Source organism: Centropristis striata, chromosome 13 (assembly GCF_030273125.1).
Source record: "Centropristis striata isolate RG_2023a ecotype Rhode Island chromosome 13, C.striata_1.0, whole genome shotgun sequence".
Taxonomy (NCBI): Eukaryota; Metazoa; Chordata; class Actinopteri; order Perciformes; family Serranidae; genus Centropristis; species Centropristis striata.
This window is the reverse complement of record NC_081529.1, coordinates 24670014-24690134: the sequence shown is the minus strand read 5'-3', so window position 1 is coordinate 24690134 and position 20121 is coordinate 24670014. Positions and strand designations below refer to the sequence as shown.

Sequence of the window (20121 nt, the reverse complement as noted above, 5' to 3'; positions counted from 1 at the left end):
TAGGAGAAATGCAGCATTATCACTCTGTTTCCTCCTAATGAGCAGCTCTGCAGAGTGTCTGCCAACTTTCTCGGTTTGTTTTCTTTTTCCCAGGAAGCTGCCACATATTATTTAAAGCTTTGAGTCAGGCCTTATTAGATACTGTGTCTATCATAATATGTGTGTAACATAAAACACTGACTTGTTTTTGTACAGTGACACTCTCTCTTAATGTCACAAAAACTATAAGCTTTACCTGAGGGGCCACCATTACTGTCACATTGAAGCCCTAAATTCCATCACAAACAAGGTGAGGAATGTCAGGTGCCATGTTAATTTTTGGCAGATTATCTTGCAGATTCATAAGTTAGTCCTACCTCTGCAAGTTGGAGCCTGTAGTAATGTGGTGATCCCAAACAAGGCATGGATGATGTCAGTCAAAGCAATAGAGAAAGAACTAGAATTGGCAGTTTTATGTCAGCATGGTAATCTGTTGAGTAAATCATACAATGGGTTTTTTTTTTTTTTTTTTACAGTGAAGTTCTAGTGAATGGGATTCCTTGTAGTGTTGTAACTGCTGCATCACGAAACTGATCATTACAGTTAAAAAGACATGGGTAAATGTTTCATTTTTCCTATGAAGGACGTAATAAAACCAGGTCGAAACCAGACTATGACAAAAAAATTACACTGAAACTGTTACGCAAAGCATGTGTGTAATATCTTCAGTAGGCCTACATATGTAAAACTGCATGCTTTAAATACAATTTAAGAAGTGAGATATAATTTATGGGGCGACCTGACCATAATTTCTAATTGGTGATAAACATGAGTGTGCTAATTTCACAGCAGCACTTACTGAAATATGCTTCACAACTTCTGCTTTCTTTCTTTCAAAAACTTCTGTTTTTGACATCAATGAATTTCACACATTTGGCCTGTAAAGTATACAAATCGACATCATCAATACTTACAATGGTGTCTCTGTGTGTGCATTCTTTTGGTAAATGTTTGATTTGGGAATTCTTCCCCCAAACTAAAACAAGCCCCTCACAGTGCTTTTATGTGTGCTCACTGATGTGGAATTTAGGGATCTGGGAGTGGAGTGGAATGGAGTGAGATGTTATAATCACCTCAGTGGACTTCTGTCGGGTTCACTGAGGTTGATTTTTCATCCCCATTATGCATCATAATCTATAGCCTACTAGTAGGTCTTGTGATCCAGTGGTTCCCCAACCTTTTTGGTGGAGGTAGCATAGGCCCACAGCCCTGTCAACCCTGTCAGATTATAGGCTATCCTTTCATCAAAGCTATATGTTTCATGTAGGCTATAAAAGCTTTCATTATATTAAAGTGGATATAGTTAATGTGATCAGTAACCTTACTACTAGCTTACTACTTTCAGCGAACCATTAAAACTGTTCATCCATCACTTTTATCTAACTGTTTCAGCCGTTTATCGGATAAACAATTAAAATGTTTAGCAAAAAGTAATGTAGCTATTTCAACCATTTATTCATTACTTACCATGGTCAAATTATTGATGAAATGATTACCTAAAACTAAGAGCTAACCATTTCAACTGTTTATCCATTACTTTCACATAACCATTATGAAAAGTTTTATTACTTTTAGCTAAGCAAAAGCTAGGTAATGGTGCTAACCATTTCAACCATTTAGATAAACAGTTGAAGTGGCTAGCTAAAAGGTACATAGCTATTTCGACTGTTTATAACTTTTTTGTTTTTAACCATTTCAACAGTTTATCCATAACTTTTAGCTAACTATTTTTACCGTTCTTCCATTAGGCTACTTTAATTATTTTAAGTGTTGTACTTTTAGCTAACTATTTCAGCAGCTAATGCAATAAGCTAATATACTGTAGCTAATCATTGACTGTTCCTTTTAGATATTTATTTCTGCCATTCACTACCTTTACCTGTTTAACTTTAGGTTGATCAGAAATAGTACTACTAGCTTACTACTTGGAGTGAATTAAATGTTTAAACCGTCTATCAAATACTTTTAGCTCACTATTTTAACTGTTTATCTGATAAATAATTGAAATAGTTAGCTAAAAGTAATAGATCTCAGCTTTTTCGCCCGTCCATTATCTTCTCTGCCATCTATTTTGGCTGTTTATATCCATTAGCCTACTTTTAGCTAATGTTAATTATTTTAAATGTTAAGTCAGCACTTTTAGCTAACTAATTCAGCCAATAATGCAATACTAAATTTTTATACTCTTTATCCATTACTTTCAGGCTAAAAGTAAGGCATAAATGGTGTAAAATAGTTACCTAAATGTTTAAATTGTTATACATTTCAGCTAGCTATTTCAACCATTCCATTAGCCTACTCTTAGCTAATTATTTAGGTGTTGATTACTTAAGCCCATTATGCAACACTTTAAGGTATTTTGCCATATATCCATGACTTCCAGATAAACATTTGAACAGTTTACTTTTAGCTATTTATTTTTTTACCTGTTTAATTTCAATTCAATCATTCATTCGATTCTGTGCTCCCTTGCTAACCAGTTTTCCCACACTCACGTGGCTTCAATGTGTAGTTGTTCAGGTGTAACAGATGTTATATTATTTTTATTACATCATTATTTCTGTGTTTTTGTTGTTGTTTTTAATGAGTTGAGATGCTCCACAATCTACTAGTACTACAAACTACTGCCTGGCAACAGAGTAGCCCATGGGAAACAAATGCCCTTTGTTGGGAATCACTGGTGTGATCTATTGGGTCTCAACCTGTTTATAATAAGAACAACAGCAGGCCTCTCTTGAGACATCTCTGGCTGCCACAGGAGCAGGTTGATCTGTGAAGTGACGCCGTTACCCTGAGAACGGCCACCGTGTGCATGTGCTGGGATATACTGTACAAGGGGCCATCGCTCAGACTTAAAGCCACCTAGGATTTACGAGCCTGTCGTTCACAATCAGAGCTTATACAATTCACAGGCGTGAAATGAACCTTTGCAACACCAGCTTCAATGGCATCACAAAGTTCAGTTGCAGCATTGATAAGTGAGAGGGCAAACAAGGAAATCGATAAACAGCAGCGCGTACAACAAACTCCACACAATACGACCTTTGGCTGGGTGGGTAGATAAGTCCTCCCTAGCTCTCCCTCTTTCTGTCATTGCTTGTTTATGTGGAGTGTGTGTCTATTAGCCATGATAATAAAGACAGGGGTTTGAGCAGAGGGTGGGGGATCTGGCATTAGAGTGACTTGGAGAGATAAGGAGATGACCGCCCTGCCTGAGAGGGCCATAGTAAAAGAGAAAGATTTGTGATGTAGGTGGAGTTAGTGTAGACCAGGGGAGGGTGAGAAAAGAGAGTTTGAACATGTGCAGAGAAGTGCGAGGAGTGAAGGCAGAGCTGCACTGGCTTAGCAGGGAGTGTTGGTTTTTACAGAAGAGAGAGACAGAGGCACCACACAGCAGTGACAAAGAAAGGAAGTGTGATAACCAGCTTGGGAAATGACTGCGTGAATTATTTGTTGTTCCGTTCACAGGCTGGGGCTGTTCTTACACAGAAATGAACGGTGATAGCAGCAAACAGCGTTATGTGTCCACCTTCAGGATGCACATCAAGCCGCCCTGTATATTACACACACCGGGGAACGGGCCAGGAACCATTGACACCAGGACACCGGACAAATGTGACACAGGTAAGGGCTGCATGAGAGAGGGAGAGGTTTTTAAGGGTGTGTGCTTTTATTGGAAAGAGCTCAACAAGTAGTATTTTTCCTGTTAATAATGTCAGTGTTGAAATAGACATGTCTGAGCATGATAATGATTTCTAATTACAGTTGAGTGCACTTAAAAAAAACAACTTTGCCGTAAAAAAAGAAAGGCTTTTTTCATAGAAATTGAGACCACGCACTTCAAATGTGTTGCTTTCAAAGCTGATATCCTGCTGTGTTTGTACTGTATATCCAAATACATATATATGGGCCTGTATATGGGGCCTTCAGCTTCATGTCAACCCACACTAGACAGCAAATTCCTGATGCTTTAATAGCCCAAGAGCACACTTTTCTTTCTTTTTCATATTTACTTTCATGTTTACTCTGCACCTTATGCATGGAATATGCTACAGAAAGAATGGAAATTAACTGAATTTGTTACTTTGAGCACTTTTAAATCCAAACTAAGAGTTATTGAGGCCAATTCCATAACATGCACTTGTTTCTCATGATGTGTTTAAGGTCTGTATGTTATGTAAATATGTAACTGTATTCTGTGTTTGCTGCCTCTTGGCCAGGGCTCCCTTGAAAAAGAGGTTCTTAATCTCAATGGGATATTCCCTGGTTAAATAAAGGTTAAATAAAAATAAAAATATTTTTCAGTTTGTATTATAAACTTTTTGCTGACAAACTGTCAGAGTTTGTTTGGAAACTTAACACAGTTAAAAGGTTTAGCCTTTTGGACCGTTAGATATGAAGTATCTACATGTCATATTTATCCGTTAATCAATGTTTTTATCCATGTTACTTGTTATCAGCAGATGTTATCACATACATCTGTTATCATACACATCTGTCAAGCAGATGACAACCTTGTAAAGTAGCTCTTGAATGTCCAAACATCAGGAACGGATAAAACAAGGCTTGTGTCAGCTTGCCATGGTGCAGTTTTTTTGGAAGTTTCATTTTCAACAGCAACAGAAGGTTTTTTTGGGTTGTTTTTTTTACAGCAACCTGTTAGCCTTTAGTTCAGCTTGCCAGCTAAAAAAGCTTTGAGGTCTACATAAGTCTTAAAAAAGGGTCATGATGTGAGAAGGGTGTGAAAACTCTCTTCTATGTGTGTCTGTGTGCAGAGGTGCTGCTCAAAGTAGCTGACTTGATTGAACAGGGCAGATCTTCAAACATCAGGCTTCACAGTGAATTCTTGCAGACTGTAAAGTGGGTAAAGGTCAATGGCAAAACACCAAGATCGTTAAACCATGACTAACATATTGCATATGGTGCAATAACACACAGTCAGATTTAGTTTAGTTAAGATACTGTACGACACCTGACAGGCCTCTGCAGTGCTAATTAATTGAACCGCTGATACCACTCAATGTCAGCCTGTGGTGCTGATAATGTGCTTTTGATTCATGAAGTTTAAACTGGAGAAGCGGGAGTGCAGTTCTAGGGAATACCTAACCCTGTCCTTCAAGCAGGGGTTCAGTTTTTGATATCAGTACAAAGAAAAAAGCACCAGTATCATGAAATATGCATTATATGTTAAGACAAAGGACTGGTGTCAGTGCTGTGGTTTCCTGGGCAGTAATGACCTGAATTCATTTGACGTTTATGAGAAATGAAGCAGTGTGAACTGTTTCGACAGATGAGAGGACGGAGCATACTCACATTTCATATCCGTAGCACTTTAAGGTGTTACTTCTCATTTAAGACAAGTTCAAAGAGTATCAGTGTGATGAAACAGTAGTTCAGTGTCCAGGATCTTCTTATTGTGGGGCATTGGTGCCAAACTGTAATACCCTTATGGGTCGTGAGAACTGAGACAAACAGGACAAAGAGGGTTAGAACATTCATTTTAATCACTTCATTAATAGATGCAGTTGTGTGAACCTTGATTGCACGCTTATTTTCTGTCTGACTCCTCACCTCTTTCCACATCCAGGGTCTGCTAACCTTTCCACCCTTAAACGCCTGGACCCCCCTGTCTTCATAGAGCCACTGCAGGACTGCTGCGTGGACGAAGGCAATGACATCACACTGCGGGGGGCTCTCACTGGAAGTCAGCCGATTAAAGTATCGTGGTTGCACAATGGTGAGCAGGGACAATTTACACTGCAGCATCTCAATATTTGCTTAGCCTCGAATGTTGACCCAAAGGCCCTGATACAGTCATTGAAAATAAACAAAGCATTATTGAGTTCCACTCTCTTTATAAATTAAATAAACAAAAGCAGCAGGAAGTCACGTTTAATTGTAAAACTGGTTTATTTCTAGTTTGTGAGGCCTTACTTTCAGCCTTTAATAGGGGTGTTTGCATTACAGTCCAATACCCGGAATGAGGCGGGTCTCACTCGCAGAAATGCCTCTAATTTGAATATGAGCCATCCTGAGCGGTCTTTTGACCTGACTTTTTTTGGCCCTGTTGAAGAGCAGGGCCGTTTTTCTCCCCTGAAAAAAGCCTGGTTTCTGATTGGATTGCCTACTTAGCGATGTTGTCGCTATATTTAGTGACTTTTCAGACCCCCCCGTGACTATTTTTCAAAAAAAGGACTAGCGACAAATCTAGCATCTTTTTCTAGTGTTATTGGAGACTTTTGGAGACTTGTTCTTACTCTTCTTAACTAGCCGCGGGGGGCCGGCGGCTGTCGAATCGGCACAGTCCTCCTGCTGCAGTCACAGAGTGGGAGGGGATGTTAACCCCTTAGCGTCCAGTCTGCAAATTGCTAATAGGCTAACAGTTAGCTCTGTAGCATTACATTGTGTATGTGCTGCTGCTGCAGGAGGTGTTCACCTAGCGATCTCTGTTTGTTTACAACAAGCACCGGTCACGATCACAATGTTTATGATCAGAGGAGACGCTGTGCATAATTAGCCATGCCGCTTTTTTTATGATTAGCAGCTACGTTATGCACAGTTAGCAACGGCGGCCACAGTTGGGTCTCTCGTGTTTAATCCGTCACCTATGTGATCACGGATGAGGGTTGAAACTGTCGCTAAGCCATTACGCGGCGATCGAAAACCATACGTGACCTCCGGAGTCTTGTAAATCCCTCTGGAGCCTTTTTTTGTAATTGGAGACACGCTGAGTGAGCGGACATTTGAGAGGGCCCAGCGGCCACTCTTCCCCCTAAAAGAAACACGGCTAATGACTATGTATCAAATCTTCACAGCACTTTATGTTTCCTGATTGAGCTAAAGGAAGCTTAAAATAAGCTTGTAAACCTTTATAGGAAATGGAAACTTTCTGTCTCTTGTCTAATTTACTACCCATTTTCCTTCAGTCAGCCTGGCATATTTGGTATTTTTGGAGACATATATCATAAATAAGTGCAAGTATAAACAATGCCTGGCCATGTAACAAGCACCTCTAATGACAGATCAACAAACGGGTTCAAAAGGTTATCAGCGTATTTAACCTCTCTTTATCCGGCATCATTGTCAGCCCTTCCTTTCTCACATGTGCTTTCCTCACATGTTACACTATAAGGAGAGAGTGTTTCTAGCTTGTTTGTTTGCTCCTATGGGCAGGTGAAGTGGCCCGTTTTGGGAAGCCTTCCTTCAATGGCAGGGAGGTGAGTTTTGTGGTGACGGAGTGTTTGCCAGAAGATGCTGGCGCCTACACCTGCTTGGCGGAGAACAGTGCAGGGAAAACATCCTGCTGTGCTGCTGTGTTCGTACGAGGTGAGGGAGACACTGTTACACACTAGAGATTGCTCCATACGTGGACATTGTGCATCCTTAGGGACATTTTGGCTATTTAATTTGAAGAATGTCATGAATTTTCGATGTGTTAATACATATGGCATACTTTCTGGCAAGGGTAAGGTTTTCAAACTAGAGCTCTGGCTTCAAAATTGCAAAAACAACAGTTGCTTTATGTAAACAAACTGGCATTTAAAGGGTTTAAATTAAGTTAACAATTGTAGTTATAATCAGGAGTGATGATGGTTAAAATGTGTAACTGTAAATATTAATGTAAATAATATTTATAATAATTTTTTTGCAGTTTTAGTGAGAGGAAGACGAATTCCAGACCAAAAAAATATTCACCTAGCATGAAATATACAGAGAATAATTATGTTTTTATGGTTATTTTTTGGCATTATGTAAACAAATGGGCATTTAAAGGGTTGAAATTTAAAAAAAACCTGAATTAAAGAATATGTGGTAGTTTAGTTTAGTTTATCTCAGTAAAAAGTAAAGAAATAACATATCATTTTCTAACACCTTTTTGGCATGGACATTTTTGTCATTTAAGGTAACAAGAGGACCTTTTTAAAGGAAGAGTTAGGGCAATTCATGCTCTTAAGTTCATGTCTCAGGAAAATAGTCTTTAGCACAGTTTTCTATAACCTGCTTCTTGCAAGTTCCTCATTTAATGTAACAATCTGCTTTTAGTTACACTGATCACAAAGCAGTAGTTTCATTTCTGATGTTCTGTGGTGTCTTCTCTTCCTCTTACTGACCAATCCAGACTTTGAAACTATCTGTGGTGGGCAGAATCGTGTCTCAAATATGTCAACTTTTGCATCCGAGAGCATTGTGACAAATGGACGGTCACCACAGTCTCCCAAAGCTGAGCTACAGAAGTTCAGAGGATCTACTTGTACTTCCCCTACAACGTCTGATAACCTTAGCTCGGTCTCAAGTCCAAGAGGTAATTACATAATGAGGTAACACTTTCTATGAAGACTACATCTATAGTGCATTATGAGCGCATTCATAGTGAATTAAAATGCTCATTATAATCAATCATAATGCATTATGACTGCATTCATAAACACATATACAGCTTCATGATGCACTATATCAACAGTTATAAATATAGCTTATAATGACTTGTAAATCCAAGGTTCATATAGACGCATCTATAATGCAGTATAGCTAATCATGATGTTTCATTGTTGGCGTTAAGTAAAGTGTAACACATTTTCATTAGCTATACTTCATTATAGATGCGTCTATATGAACCTCACTTTACTTAAAGCATACATTGATCATTTATTTATACTTATGGCATCCTATGAGTCCTTATAACAATTGATTGTTGAGGTGTGTGTATAGAGGGGTATGAGTAGTTGTAATGTATTATAAGCCTCATCAGTCAGCCTGTAGTTTATAACCAGTCAAGAGCACTCATAAGACACTTGGATTTATAAGTCATTATAAGCTATATTTATAACTGTTGATATAGTGCATCATGAAGCTTTATATGTGTTTATGAATGCAGTCATAATGCATTATGATTGATTATAATGAGCATTATAATTCACTATGAATGCGCTCATAATGCACTATAGATGTAGTCTTCATAGTGATTCATGTCACATATAGGGACAATAAGATTTGATCATTCTTGACATTTAAGGAGTCAATTTATCTGTCATTAGTGCAGCTTCCTTCCTTATGTTTTGATGCACCAGGAAACTATCTCTGCATTTTTACCATTGTTTTAACTTCTTCCGGACATCCATGTTATGCTTCTAAATAGGAAACACATCATTTCCAGTCCTTGTGTGATTGGTTGTCAGTGAACACAAGTCAGGAATTATGCAGGACAACAATGAAACACCCACTAAAGGTTCTTGATCCCAAGTGAGCTCCATGTAGGGAAGTGGACAGTGCAGGGTACAGCAAAACTTGCTGAGTCTGTAAACTGATAGCCATAGAACAGAAGAGCAGAGCCACACCTCTATCCCACTAAAACCTACCTGCGCTTTATCTGTCTCTGCAGAAGTCATCCCAAAGAAGAGAGCCAACTCAGGGACAGGTGAGAAACACTTTTAAAAAAAATCCTCACTCACTCGCTGCAAGAAACGCACCTGTTTTTTCATCAGCCAATTTTCTAATCTTCTAATTTTCATTTCTCATGATCTGATTTCTGCTCTTTCATCTTAATGCAACTTATCCATTAGAGTATAATGTATGTGCTTGAGTAGCTTCTGATGTGTTTCTGTTGTGGTTTGCCCTGGGGCTACACCTTTTTTAAGGCTTTGTTCTTGATATGATATTGTCTGGCTCTAAGCTATTATGCTCCAATATACTGTAGGGACTTCACCTTTGGGTGTAGGCTGCAACAGTAAAAGCATGAAAAGCTAATTTAATAAGGTCTGAATGTCTGTCACACAGGATATGTTCGACTGCTTTTCTGTATGATATTACGCATTTAGGTAGAAGTGATTATAAAAGGGGAAGAGGCAATAATTTAGCAGAACTGTTAAGAACTGTAAAGCTATTTAAACCGAATTTAATCAGATGTTCTCTAGTCAAATTTCCTATCTTGATGCCACAGTATTTGAATACTGACGGTGTGAGAGATGATAATGACTCCAGCTCATATATGGAACTTTCTAGTCTGATGTAAATGCATATTAACATTGTGTAAGTGTAGAATACTGTGCAGACTTCAAATATGTGTTTGCTTCCTTCGGGATATTTGTCCAAGTAAACAGTGAAACCAGACTGGTGAAACTAATTGAGCACATATGTTTCTTCAACAGCTGAACTACTTTAATGTTGTTGATTACACAAGGACTGGTTGTACGTGTGTGCAGCAGGTCATCTTTGTTTTGCATTTGTTTCCAGTTGAGACACTTTGTCTGCTGTAGATTCTACAATAATAAGGGTCTCGAGGGAAGTGTCACACTTCCAGTTTCACAGTACAGCATTAACCACAGATCACGCAATCCAACCCCACCGACTGCCCGTCTTTATCTTAAACTTACACACCACACTGGATCATTTCCTTCCAGTGTGATATTTAGGGCTTCAACCCAGCCAAGGCTGTAGCTATGGAGTCAACACTGGGGGCAGTGGCGGTTCTAGACTAATTTTACTGTGGGGGCCAAGCAGGGGCCAGTGTTTAATCAGAGGGGCACATTAAAAAACTAAGCAAAATATTATATTTAGGTATTCAAAACCTTTATTTTAGCTTATTTAAAAATCTCATTTAAGTATATTTGGAAGATACAAATACACTAACATTTTTGTGCACAATTACTTTTTTTTATTTTGAAAGTGCAGTATATATGTATGTATATATATATATATATATATATATATATATATAAGTTATATATATATATAAGTTTTTATTGCACAATTAAACTATTATACAATGTACATATTCTGGGTTCCTTTTGTGCACAATGAGATATTGTTTGAACAAAAAATAGGTAAGAATTGTTCCGTCGTTCATCGTTATAAATTGATCATTTTATTATTAATTTGACATAGGCTAACTGATGCTAGCGGCTAACTGATGCTAGCGGTGCTGCTTGTTACAGCTACAAGAGTAGCCATTAGCGTATCAATGCTATCTCAAAATTGTGGTCGCAACATTAGCTGACATTCATAGCGGCGTTACAATCGTGCCAGAGAAATAACAGAGAGAAACAGAGAGTTGAGCAAACTCAAAAACAAAACTTAAATAAAATATTTAGTTTTATTTAATTATCCAACTTAAAATTTTATCGAAGTTTGTTGCCTTGAAATTTTGAGTTCACCCAACTTTTCTTTTTTTGCTGTGCTGAAGTCTGGGAGACACAAACCGTTTATACTGCCAGTCTGCTCAATAATTACAATTACAACTTATTAAACTCAGCATAAAATGTATCGTGGTCATGTCCATTATTTTGTACAATGTTGTTGTGTTGTATGCGTGTTTACATATTTACATTTACATTTTAGCCAATATGATGCCATAAAAATAACAGGGTTTTCTGAATATTGCCCATTATTATCCAGGGGAAAAAAGGCATGATTGATATGTCTCTGCATCAGTCATTATTTTTCTTGAAATGATGAAAATTACTTTTTAAGGATGTGGAAATATATTTAATTATTAAATATATGCCAATATTAAATCAGTTTGATACAAGAATTGCATTGCCAATAAATATTAAGTTTGAAATAAATTAACATTTGCATGACTTCACTTAAAATAAGCCCGCTGGTCATACAGATGCAGAGACAGATCTCTTTTTTTTTTTTTGGCTTAACAGATAATGAATTTCATCTATCTGTTGATTTGGCAACATTACTTGGATTAACCACATGCAGAACTGAACAAATATTATATAATATATACAGTCATGGAAGAAATTATTAGACCACCCTTGTTTTCTTCAATTTCTTGTTCATTTTAATGCCTGGTACAACTAAAGGTACGTTTATTTGGACAAATATAATGATAACAACAAAAATGGCTCAAAAGAGTTTAATTTAAGAGCTGATATCTAGACATGTTCCATGGTTTTCTTGATAAGGATTTTGGTTATTATCAAGAAAACCACGGAAAATGTCTAGATACCAGCTCTTAGATTAAACTATTTTTGTTGTTATCATTACATTTGTCCAAACAAATGTACATTTTTCCCATAACTGTATATGGACTGAACATTTTAGACATATTTCAATATTTAAGGGGGAAGAACCACCCACTATATATTAAAATGACTGCCTTGGTCAAAACACTCAATTTGTTTAATCTTTGCAGGTCCAGCATTACATTTTGAGAACCCTCCGCAGAACCTTGAGGTGAAAGTGGGACAAACTGCACGAGTGACGTGTTCTTTCACTGGCAGTCCTCCTGTAGTGTCCTGTTGGATCAGAAACAAACAACAGGTGTTGTAATTTTAAGCCTGTTTTTTTTTTTTTTAATAGCCACATCTCAGCTTCATTTCTCTCAGTATTTACCTCTTTCTCTCTCTCTTTCTTTTCTTTACACACTGTATATCTGCAGATTGTTGATGGTCCAGAGCTGTGGGTAGAAAATAAAGATCGGAGCAGTACACTGGTCATAGCAGAGGCTAAAGCACAGCACACAGGCCGCTACACTGTGGTAGTGAAGGACCGCAAGAGCTCAGCACAACACACCCTCACCCTTTCTGTCATAGGTAAGGCAATACACACTCTGCAGCATCAGGACCATGGGTAACGCTTTATAATAAGGTCCTTAATAACCATCAATCAGTGGTGGAAGAAGTATTAGGATCCTTTACTTAAGTAAAAGTACTAATAAAACACTGTGAAATTACTCCACTACAAGTAAAAGTCCTGCATTCAAAACATACTGAAGTAAAAGTACAAAAGTACCAGCACCAAAATGTACTTAAAGTATCAAAAGTAAAAGTACTCGTTTTGCAGAGTGGACACACTCAGATTGTTTTATGTGTTCTAAATATATTATAAGATTATTTGTATTGATGCATTTATATAAGTAGCATTTTAATGTTGTCCAGATAGGACTAATTTTAACTACTTAATACACTGTTATGTTTTATAAATGTGTAATCATATTAAATATTTTTTCATGTTGAATCTGAAAAGTAACTAAAGCTGTCAGCTAAATGTAGTGGAGTAAAAAGTACAATATTTGCCTCAAAATGTAGTGGAGTAAAAGTATAAAGTTACATAAAATGGAAATACTCAAGTAAAGTACAAGTAACTCAAAATTGTACTTAAGTACAGTATTTAAGTAAATGTACTTAGTTACTTCCCACCACTGCCATCAATTAACAAGTAATAAGGCATTGTTCTCGCTTTAGATCCGGTAGTTGCAAAAAGCATAGTTAACTTATAGTTAACTTATAATAGATGAGCAATAAAGTATATTTTAATATCAATAAGCAAACAAAATAAGATTAATAAAGGCATGGCAAAGACATAATGGGTGGGTCATGGGTGTTTGTAATGCCATTATTAACACTTATATAAGCTTATAAACACACAATAATGTTAATAAGCATCTTGTAAGGACTTACAAGGGCCTTACTACTTGTTAATTAATGGTTATTACAAGGACCTTAATATAAATTGTTACTGATTTTGCTTCACCCATGATGTCACACATACGTAGCATCACTGAAATTTAAAGTGGCATGGATTTTTTTTTTTCAGTGAGCAAGGAACAAAGTTAACCATGGGTTGACAAAGTCAAGTGTCTTATTAATGTTAATGGAGCAGCTGCAGGCTGCAGTGTGTCAGCATGACATCACAGGTTATAGTCTTCTTCTTCACTTCACTCTTTTATGACCATTAACATGACTTAGAACAGCCTAAGATATTAAAATCAGATATTTTCCTTTTTTTTTTTTATTAATAAAGGCATGGCAAAGACATAATGGGTGGGTCATGGGTGTTTGTAATGCCATTATTAACACTTATATAAGCTTATAAACACACAATAATGTTAACAAGCATCTTGTAAGAACTTACAAGGGCCTTATTACTTGTTAATTAATGGTTATTACAAGGACCTTAATAGATAGATAGATAGATAGATAGATAGATAGATAGATAGATAGATAGATAGATAAATATACTTCATTTATCCCAAGCTGGGAAATTACAGTAGATAATATAAAGCGTTACCGGACCATGTACGTTTATAGTGACTTGAGCACTTGATTCATCATCGTCACTCCTCCAGAGAGGCCTCAGCCTCCGGCGTCCGGTCCCGTCATCTCCCTCGTCTCTGCCACCAGCCTTGTGCTGTCCTGGTCAGGACCCTGCTACGACGGTGGCAGTGCCATCCTGGGTTATGTGGTTGAGGTAAAGAACCAAGGACGTGTTGAGCCCAGAGATTGGAGCGAGCTCACTGCCCAGTGTAAGAGCACCTCATACAGAGTGTGCTCTGGGCTGCAGCCTCAGCAGGAATACTGCTTCAGAGTGAGGGCCTACAACGCAGTGGGAGTAAGTGAGGCAGGACCAGTGTCACCTGTGGTTAAAATGGAGCAAAAAGGTGAGATATGGGTTGTTGATTTCACAAAAATAGAAACAAATATAATGACTTGTATAATAGCTGTTGTTTCTTTGTAGATTCAAACAAACCACAAGCAGAGGAAGCCCCTCAGGCGTATTCCTGTGTCACTATTGACTCTTTGCACAAAGTCACAGATCACTACAGTTTGCAGGAGAAATTGGGAATGTGAGTATCTGTCAGCATGTTTTTCCAAGCAGCTTCAAGCTGTTTTTTTCAGAAATGCTGATGAACAAGACTGCTTGACCTTTACAGGGAACATCTTTTTATTAGTGTGGGTTGTGTGGAGGAGGGGAAGTCTGCCAAGTGCTGCAGAGGGCGGATTAAAATACAAGCATGCAGAGACACGGTTCTCTAGTAAACAACAGATGTACACTAATGCAGGTTTGAGAACGCAGGCGATTTCAGTTAATAATGGCAAGAAATGTGAGGTGCTTTTTCATTTTGACAGATGAAGGCGTGCTAGAATCACAAGTCTCAGATGAAAGATTGTTTTTTATTTGCATTTCTTTCCCAAGGTCTAAGAGATTAAAACTAAACTTATCTCTTCATTAGGGGAAAGTTTGGCCTCGTGTTCAAGCTCACCCACAAAGAGACAGGACGTGTGTGTGCAGGGAAGTTCTACAAAGGCCGCCGGGCCAAGGAGAGAGAAGCTGCTCGCAAAGAGATCGAGCTGATGGAGTTCCTCCACCACCCTAAACTGGTTCAGTGTCTTGCAGCATATGATCACAAACCTGAAATGGTCATGGTCATGGAGTTGTGAGTATCATTGTGTGATGGCAAAAAAAATGCAAATTCTGGTTGCATACAAAGAAACAAAACAAATTTCTGTCACTGTGGTCTGTCTGCTTGTAGTATCGCAGGCGGGGAACTGTTTGAGCGTATTGTGGACGACAATTTTGAGCACACTGAGTCTGCCAGTGTGCGCTACATGCAGCAGATCCTGGAGGGGATCGCCTTCATGCATCAACAGAACATCGTTCATCTGGACCTCAAACCTGAAAACATTGTGTGTGTTGACACCACTGGCACGTCTGTAAAGATCATTGACTTCGGATTGGCCTGCAAGCTCGGTATGTGAATAAAACTCTCTGAATATTTACATTCAAGTGAATGTTTCAATACTACATTATGATATTTATGTTTAACAGATGGGGACACACCTCTGAAGGTGATGCATGGAACTCCAGAGTTTGTGGCACCTGAAGTGATCAACTATGAGCCTGTGTGTTTGACCACTGACATGTGGAGCGTAGGAGTCATCTGCTACATATTGTAAGAACAACTATCCCTCCCATAACTGTTCTACATTAAAGAAATAACTTAACATTTTGGGATACGTCCTTAAAGGGATAGTTCTGAATTTTAATTAGTGGGCTATATGAGGTACTTATCAATAGTGAGTGTACTACCTACAGTAGATGGTGGTCGCCACGCTCCACAATGCAGGGAAGCAGGAAGGAGTACTGGCATGGAGCTAAGCAAAGTGCTGCAGCAGCAAATAAAATTTTAGCCACTTTAATAAAACAAAAGAAAGACAAAAAATCAACAAATTAAATTTAGAAAAAATCTACATCAGTTTAAGTGTATGCTATATCTAAATTATTTTTAACCACTTTACCTTACCGCTTGGAAGCCTTGTTTAAGTTTACGCAGGGGGGACCTGTTATCTATGCTCTCTTCAAAGTCACAACACTCCATTGACAAAAACAGTAATTTTACCTCGTAGAACACAGGAGTTGTTGGTATACCGCTGCCTCAATTGTTTAGGTTGTTTGACTTTGGTACGGTTAAGGTTAATTAAGATTCATCAAAGTCACACAATAACACAAAGAAACTAAACCATCAATGCAGCAATAGAATAGGAAGTCCTGTGTTCTGCAAAGTAAAATTACTGTTTTTGTCCATGGAGTGTGGCAGCTTCAAAGAGAGCAAAGACCGGCTTAAAATCCCCCCTTGTAAAATCAGTAATTGCTAATAAAGTACAAATAAATAAATAAAATATAACCCCAATTCCAAAAAAAGTTGTGACATTGTGTAAAACCAAAATAAAAACAGAATGCATCAAATTCAGAATGAGTATATAAAAAAATAAGGCCTCCATCTGAATTGTAATCATTTCAATAAAAAGTGCCCTTGATCACAACCACAACTCCTGATAATGGACAGATGTATTGGAAGATAAACAGGCTGACCTGACTGTGCTGGTGGTGGTAGTCATGATGGATTGATGCCTGTTGTTTGAATGCTTCAGGCTTTTAGTGCCACCTAGTGGACGTCAGTTGAAACAGTCTCTATAACGTCACTGCTGTCTCTCTTTCTCCCGTCTTCAGACTGAGTGGTGAGTCTCCATTCCAGGGCAACAACGATGTAGAGACCCTGGCCTTGGTCACAGCCGCCCAGTGGGAGTTTGATGAGGAGAGCTTTGATGAGATTACAGACGAGGCCAAAAACTTCATAAGCTCCCTGCTCAACAAGGACACCAGGTGATTTCATGAACACACAGCTGGCACAGATGGCTCCATCTTCACTTTACTGCCTTTAACGCTCAGTGTGTTTCTCAGGCGGAGGATATCCTGTGAAGAAGCACTTGCCCACTCTTGGATGGCATTTGACTCTGGAGATCACGCCACCACCAAGAGTCTGTCAAAAGAAAAAATGAAGAGGTTTCTAGCCAGGCAGAAGTGGAAGGTAACACCTCAGTGCAGTGCTTTTATGATTTTCTTTCAGTGTGATGTGTTGTTTTTCTCTTTTGATCTTGATGTTTTCATATATTTTTGTTACACAGAAAGCAGGTAAGGCTTTGTTAGCCCTGAAGAGAATGGCTCTGCTGTCTAAAAGTGACAGCTCTGCATCTCCTTCCAGCCCTAGAGAAGGTAAGACACCACAATACTTCTATAATGTTATTATCAGGACTATTTTAGTTGGACTACTTTCATCTTCTTCTTCCCCTCCCCGTCTCTGTCCCAGACTCACCCCTGAGCCCAGAGGCAGAGAATGCCCTGCAGTCTCTGGAACTCAAAATGCAAGGGCCACCCCAGTTTACCCAGAGCATAGAGGACCAGACTGTGGCTCAGGGATCCAGTGCCCGTCTCTCTTGTCACCTCACAGGTACACGGCTTGATTCAAGAGCTCAGTACTTGTGGTTTTCTTTGTGTGTTTTGTTGCAGAGCAGTGACTTAAGACTTGATATGCTTGACTCCCTGAAAAAAGCTGTGCTCTGTTGCTGTTTTGCTTAATTTCTGGAGTTCTGCTTTTTAAAGTCACTCCCTCCCATTTTATATTGATAGGATACCCTGACCCAGAGGTGGTGTGGCTGTGTGGCGAAGAGCCTTTGGAGGAGTCACCCACAGTGCAGATAGAGTACGAGGAAGATGGCCTCTGCACCCTGGTCTTAGCCAAAGTCGGCCCAGAGGACTCAAATGTTTACACCTGTAGAGCCACCAATGACCACGGGGAGACATCCTGTTCGGCCAAACTCATAGTTCAGCAGTAGATTCATTATATCTACGTATGCAGAGATAAAATGTTTAGACATAATATTTTCGAGTGCCTTGATGAGATGTATTGTACATTCTTGTTTTAATACATATGGGGACCAAACTGTGCATCCTGTACTGTGTGGCTGGAAAAATATAATACATGTATTATTGTACAAAATGTATTAACAGATGACTATTGTTACAAAACTACAAGCAATATATAAAGGTTGATATTTCTTCATGGGAGTAAAATGGTCAATCAATGTCTTTTTATTACTACAGCTAAAACCATGAATTAATTTACTTTTCTCATGTGTGGATCATTTTAATATTGCCTGTCAGTTGGCAATATACATAAGTTTAGCTATCCCTTTTATGAGACAAACAGGCCTGAAATCACCTGAAGTCACTTATTGAAAGACCTGACTTGTGATTTCCAACCTTCTTTAAGCTTTTGTTGGGTTAAATTAAACAAAATCCCACATTATTTAACTTTGAAAATAATTTTCTTGAATATAAAATGATATAAACTAGAAAAGCAAGCAGTGCTGAACGGGCCCTCGCAGTACACGCGTGTCGGGGCATGCTGCCGTCGGGGTGTCTGCGTTACAGGGGCCAGTCTATACCACCCCTATGAATTTCATTGCCTTAAGTGTTAAAGTGTGGCCACGGTACCAAATATGAAATTAGACTGCCACCACAGTGCCACCTAGGGGCCGATCAATAAAACCTTAAAGGGTTATCCTCAGGAGGGCATTGACAATAATTGTACCAAGTTTTGTATAATAATGCACAAACTATCCCTTTAATCCTCATACAGTGTCTGAAGGAGGACTCTTAACTGATATGTATAAGTTAGAAGAGGCAGGTAGCAATGGTGGAAAGTAACTATGTACATTTACTCAAGTACTGGACTTAAAGTACAATTTTGAGGTACTTTATCTACATTTTATGTAACTTTATACTTCTACTCCACTACATTTTGAGGCAAATATTGTACTTTTTACTCCTCTACATTTAGCTGACAGCTTTAATTACTTTTCAGGTCAAGATTTAAAATGAAAAACATTTAAAATTATTACCCATTTTTATAAATTAAACCACTTAAAAGTTTATTAGGTAGTTAAAATGAGCGGAGTGGAGTCATTTCACAGTGTGGTATTAGTACTTTTACTGAAGTAAAGGATCTGAATACTTCTTCCACCACTGTCCTTTTTAGTTCTTTACTTTTTTATTTATAATTTTATTTTTTTTATTTTTAAATTTTAAATTTTATTTTATTTTTAAATTTTTTATTTATTTATTTCGCAATGCGCATGCGCGGCCCCGCTGCGCAATGTGGTTATGGATATGAGCTTTGGCTAAAAATAATGGCAATACTCTGAATACTTCTTCCACCACTGTCCTTTTTACTTCTTTACTTTTTATTTTATTTTATTTATATATATATTTTTTAATTGATTTATTTTTTTCATTATTTTTTTTTATTTTTTTTTAATTTATTAATTTATTAATTTATATTTTTTTATTATAATTATTATAATTATTTTTTTTATTTTATTTTATTATTTTTTATTTTTATTTTTTATTTTCTGCCCTACTGCGCATGCGCGGCCCCGTTGCGCTACTGCGCATGTGCGGCATCTGTTCGCTTCTGCGCATGCGTCATAACAGGGCCGCACATGCGCAGTAGGGCAACAAGACTGCGCATGCGCAGTAGCTCAACAGATCCGCGCATGCGCAGTAGTGCAACGGAGCCGCGCATGCGCAGTAGGGCAACAAGGCCGCGCATGCGCAGTAGCGCAACAGGCTCGCGCATGCGCAGTAGCGTAACAAAGGCGCGCATGCGCAGTAGCGCGATGGGCCCGCGCATGCGTAGTAGCGCAACGGCATTAGGGCAGAAAAAAAAAAAATAAAAAAAATATAATAAAAAAATAAATAAGAAAATAATAATTATAATTATAATTGTAATTTAAAAAATATAAATAAATTAATTAATTAAAAAAAAAATTAATTTAAAAAAATAATGAAAAAAATAAATCAATTAAAAAAAAGTAAAGAAGTAAAAAGGACAGTGGTGGAAGAAGTATTCAGAGTATTGCCATTTTTTTATAGCCAAAGCTCATATCCATAACCACATTTCGCAGCGGGCCGCACATGCGCATTGTGAAAAAAATAAAGAAATAAATAAAA

The 20121-nt window shown here is 38.0% G+C and overlaps 1 protein-coding gene across 2 annotated transcripts; it reads left to right on the top strand.

Annotated features, from left to right (window-relative positions):
• Nucleotides 1-3204: 3204 nt before the first annotated feature.
• On the top strand, nucleotides 3205-18344 carry mylk5 (myosin, light chain kinase 5). Of its 2 annotated transcripts, XM_059348816.1 has the most exons (17): nucleotides 3205-3663; nucleotides 5627-5776; nucleotides 7213-7365; nucleotides 8159-8341; nucleotides 9419-9454; nucleotides 12182-12309; nucleotides 12428-12581; nucleotides 14117-14428; nucleotides 14506-14614; nucleotides 15002-15205; nucleotides 15302-15519; nucleotides 15598-15721; nucleotides 16780-16932; nucleotides 17011-17137; nucleotides 17235-17322; nucleotides 17417-17557; nucleotides 17737-18344. In XM_059348816.1, exons 1-17 carry the CDS (start codon nucleotides 3531-3533, stop codon nucleotides 17940-17942), a joined length of 2619 nt encoding a protein of 872 aa, XP_059204799.1. In that variant the 5' UTR covers nucleotides 3205-3530; the 3' UTR covers nucleotides 17943-18344. The 2 variants fall into 2 exon arrangements, with proteins under 2 accessions (XP_059204799.1, XP_059204800.1); XM_059348817.1 differs by lacking the exon at nucleotides 7213-7365.
• The last annotated feature ends 1777 nt before the right edge of the window (nucleotides 18345-20121 follow it).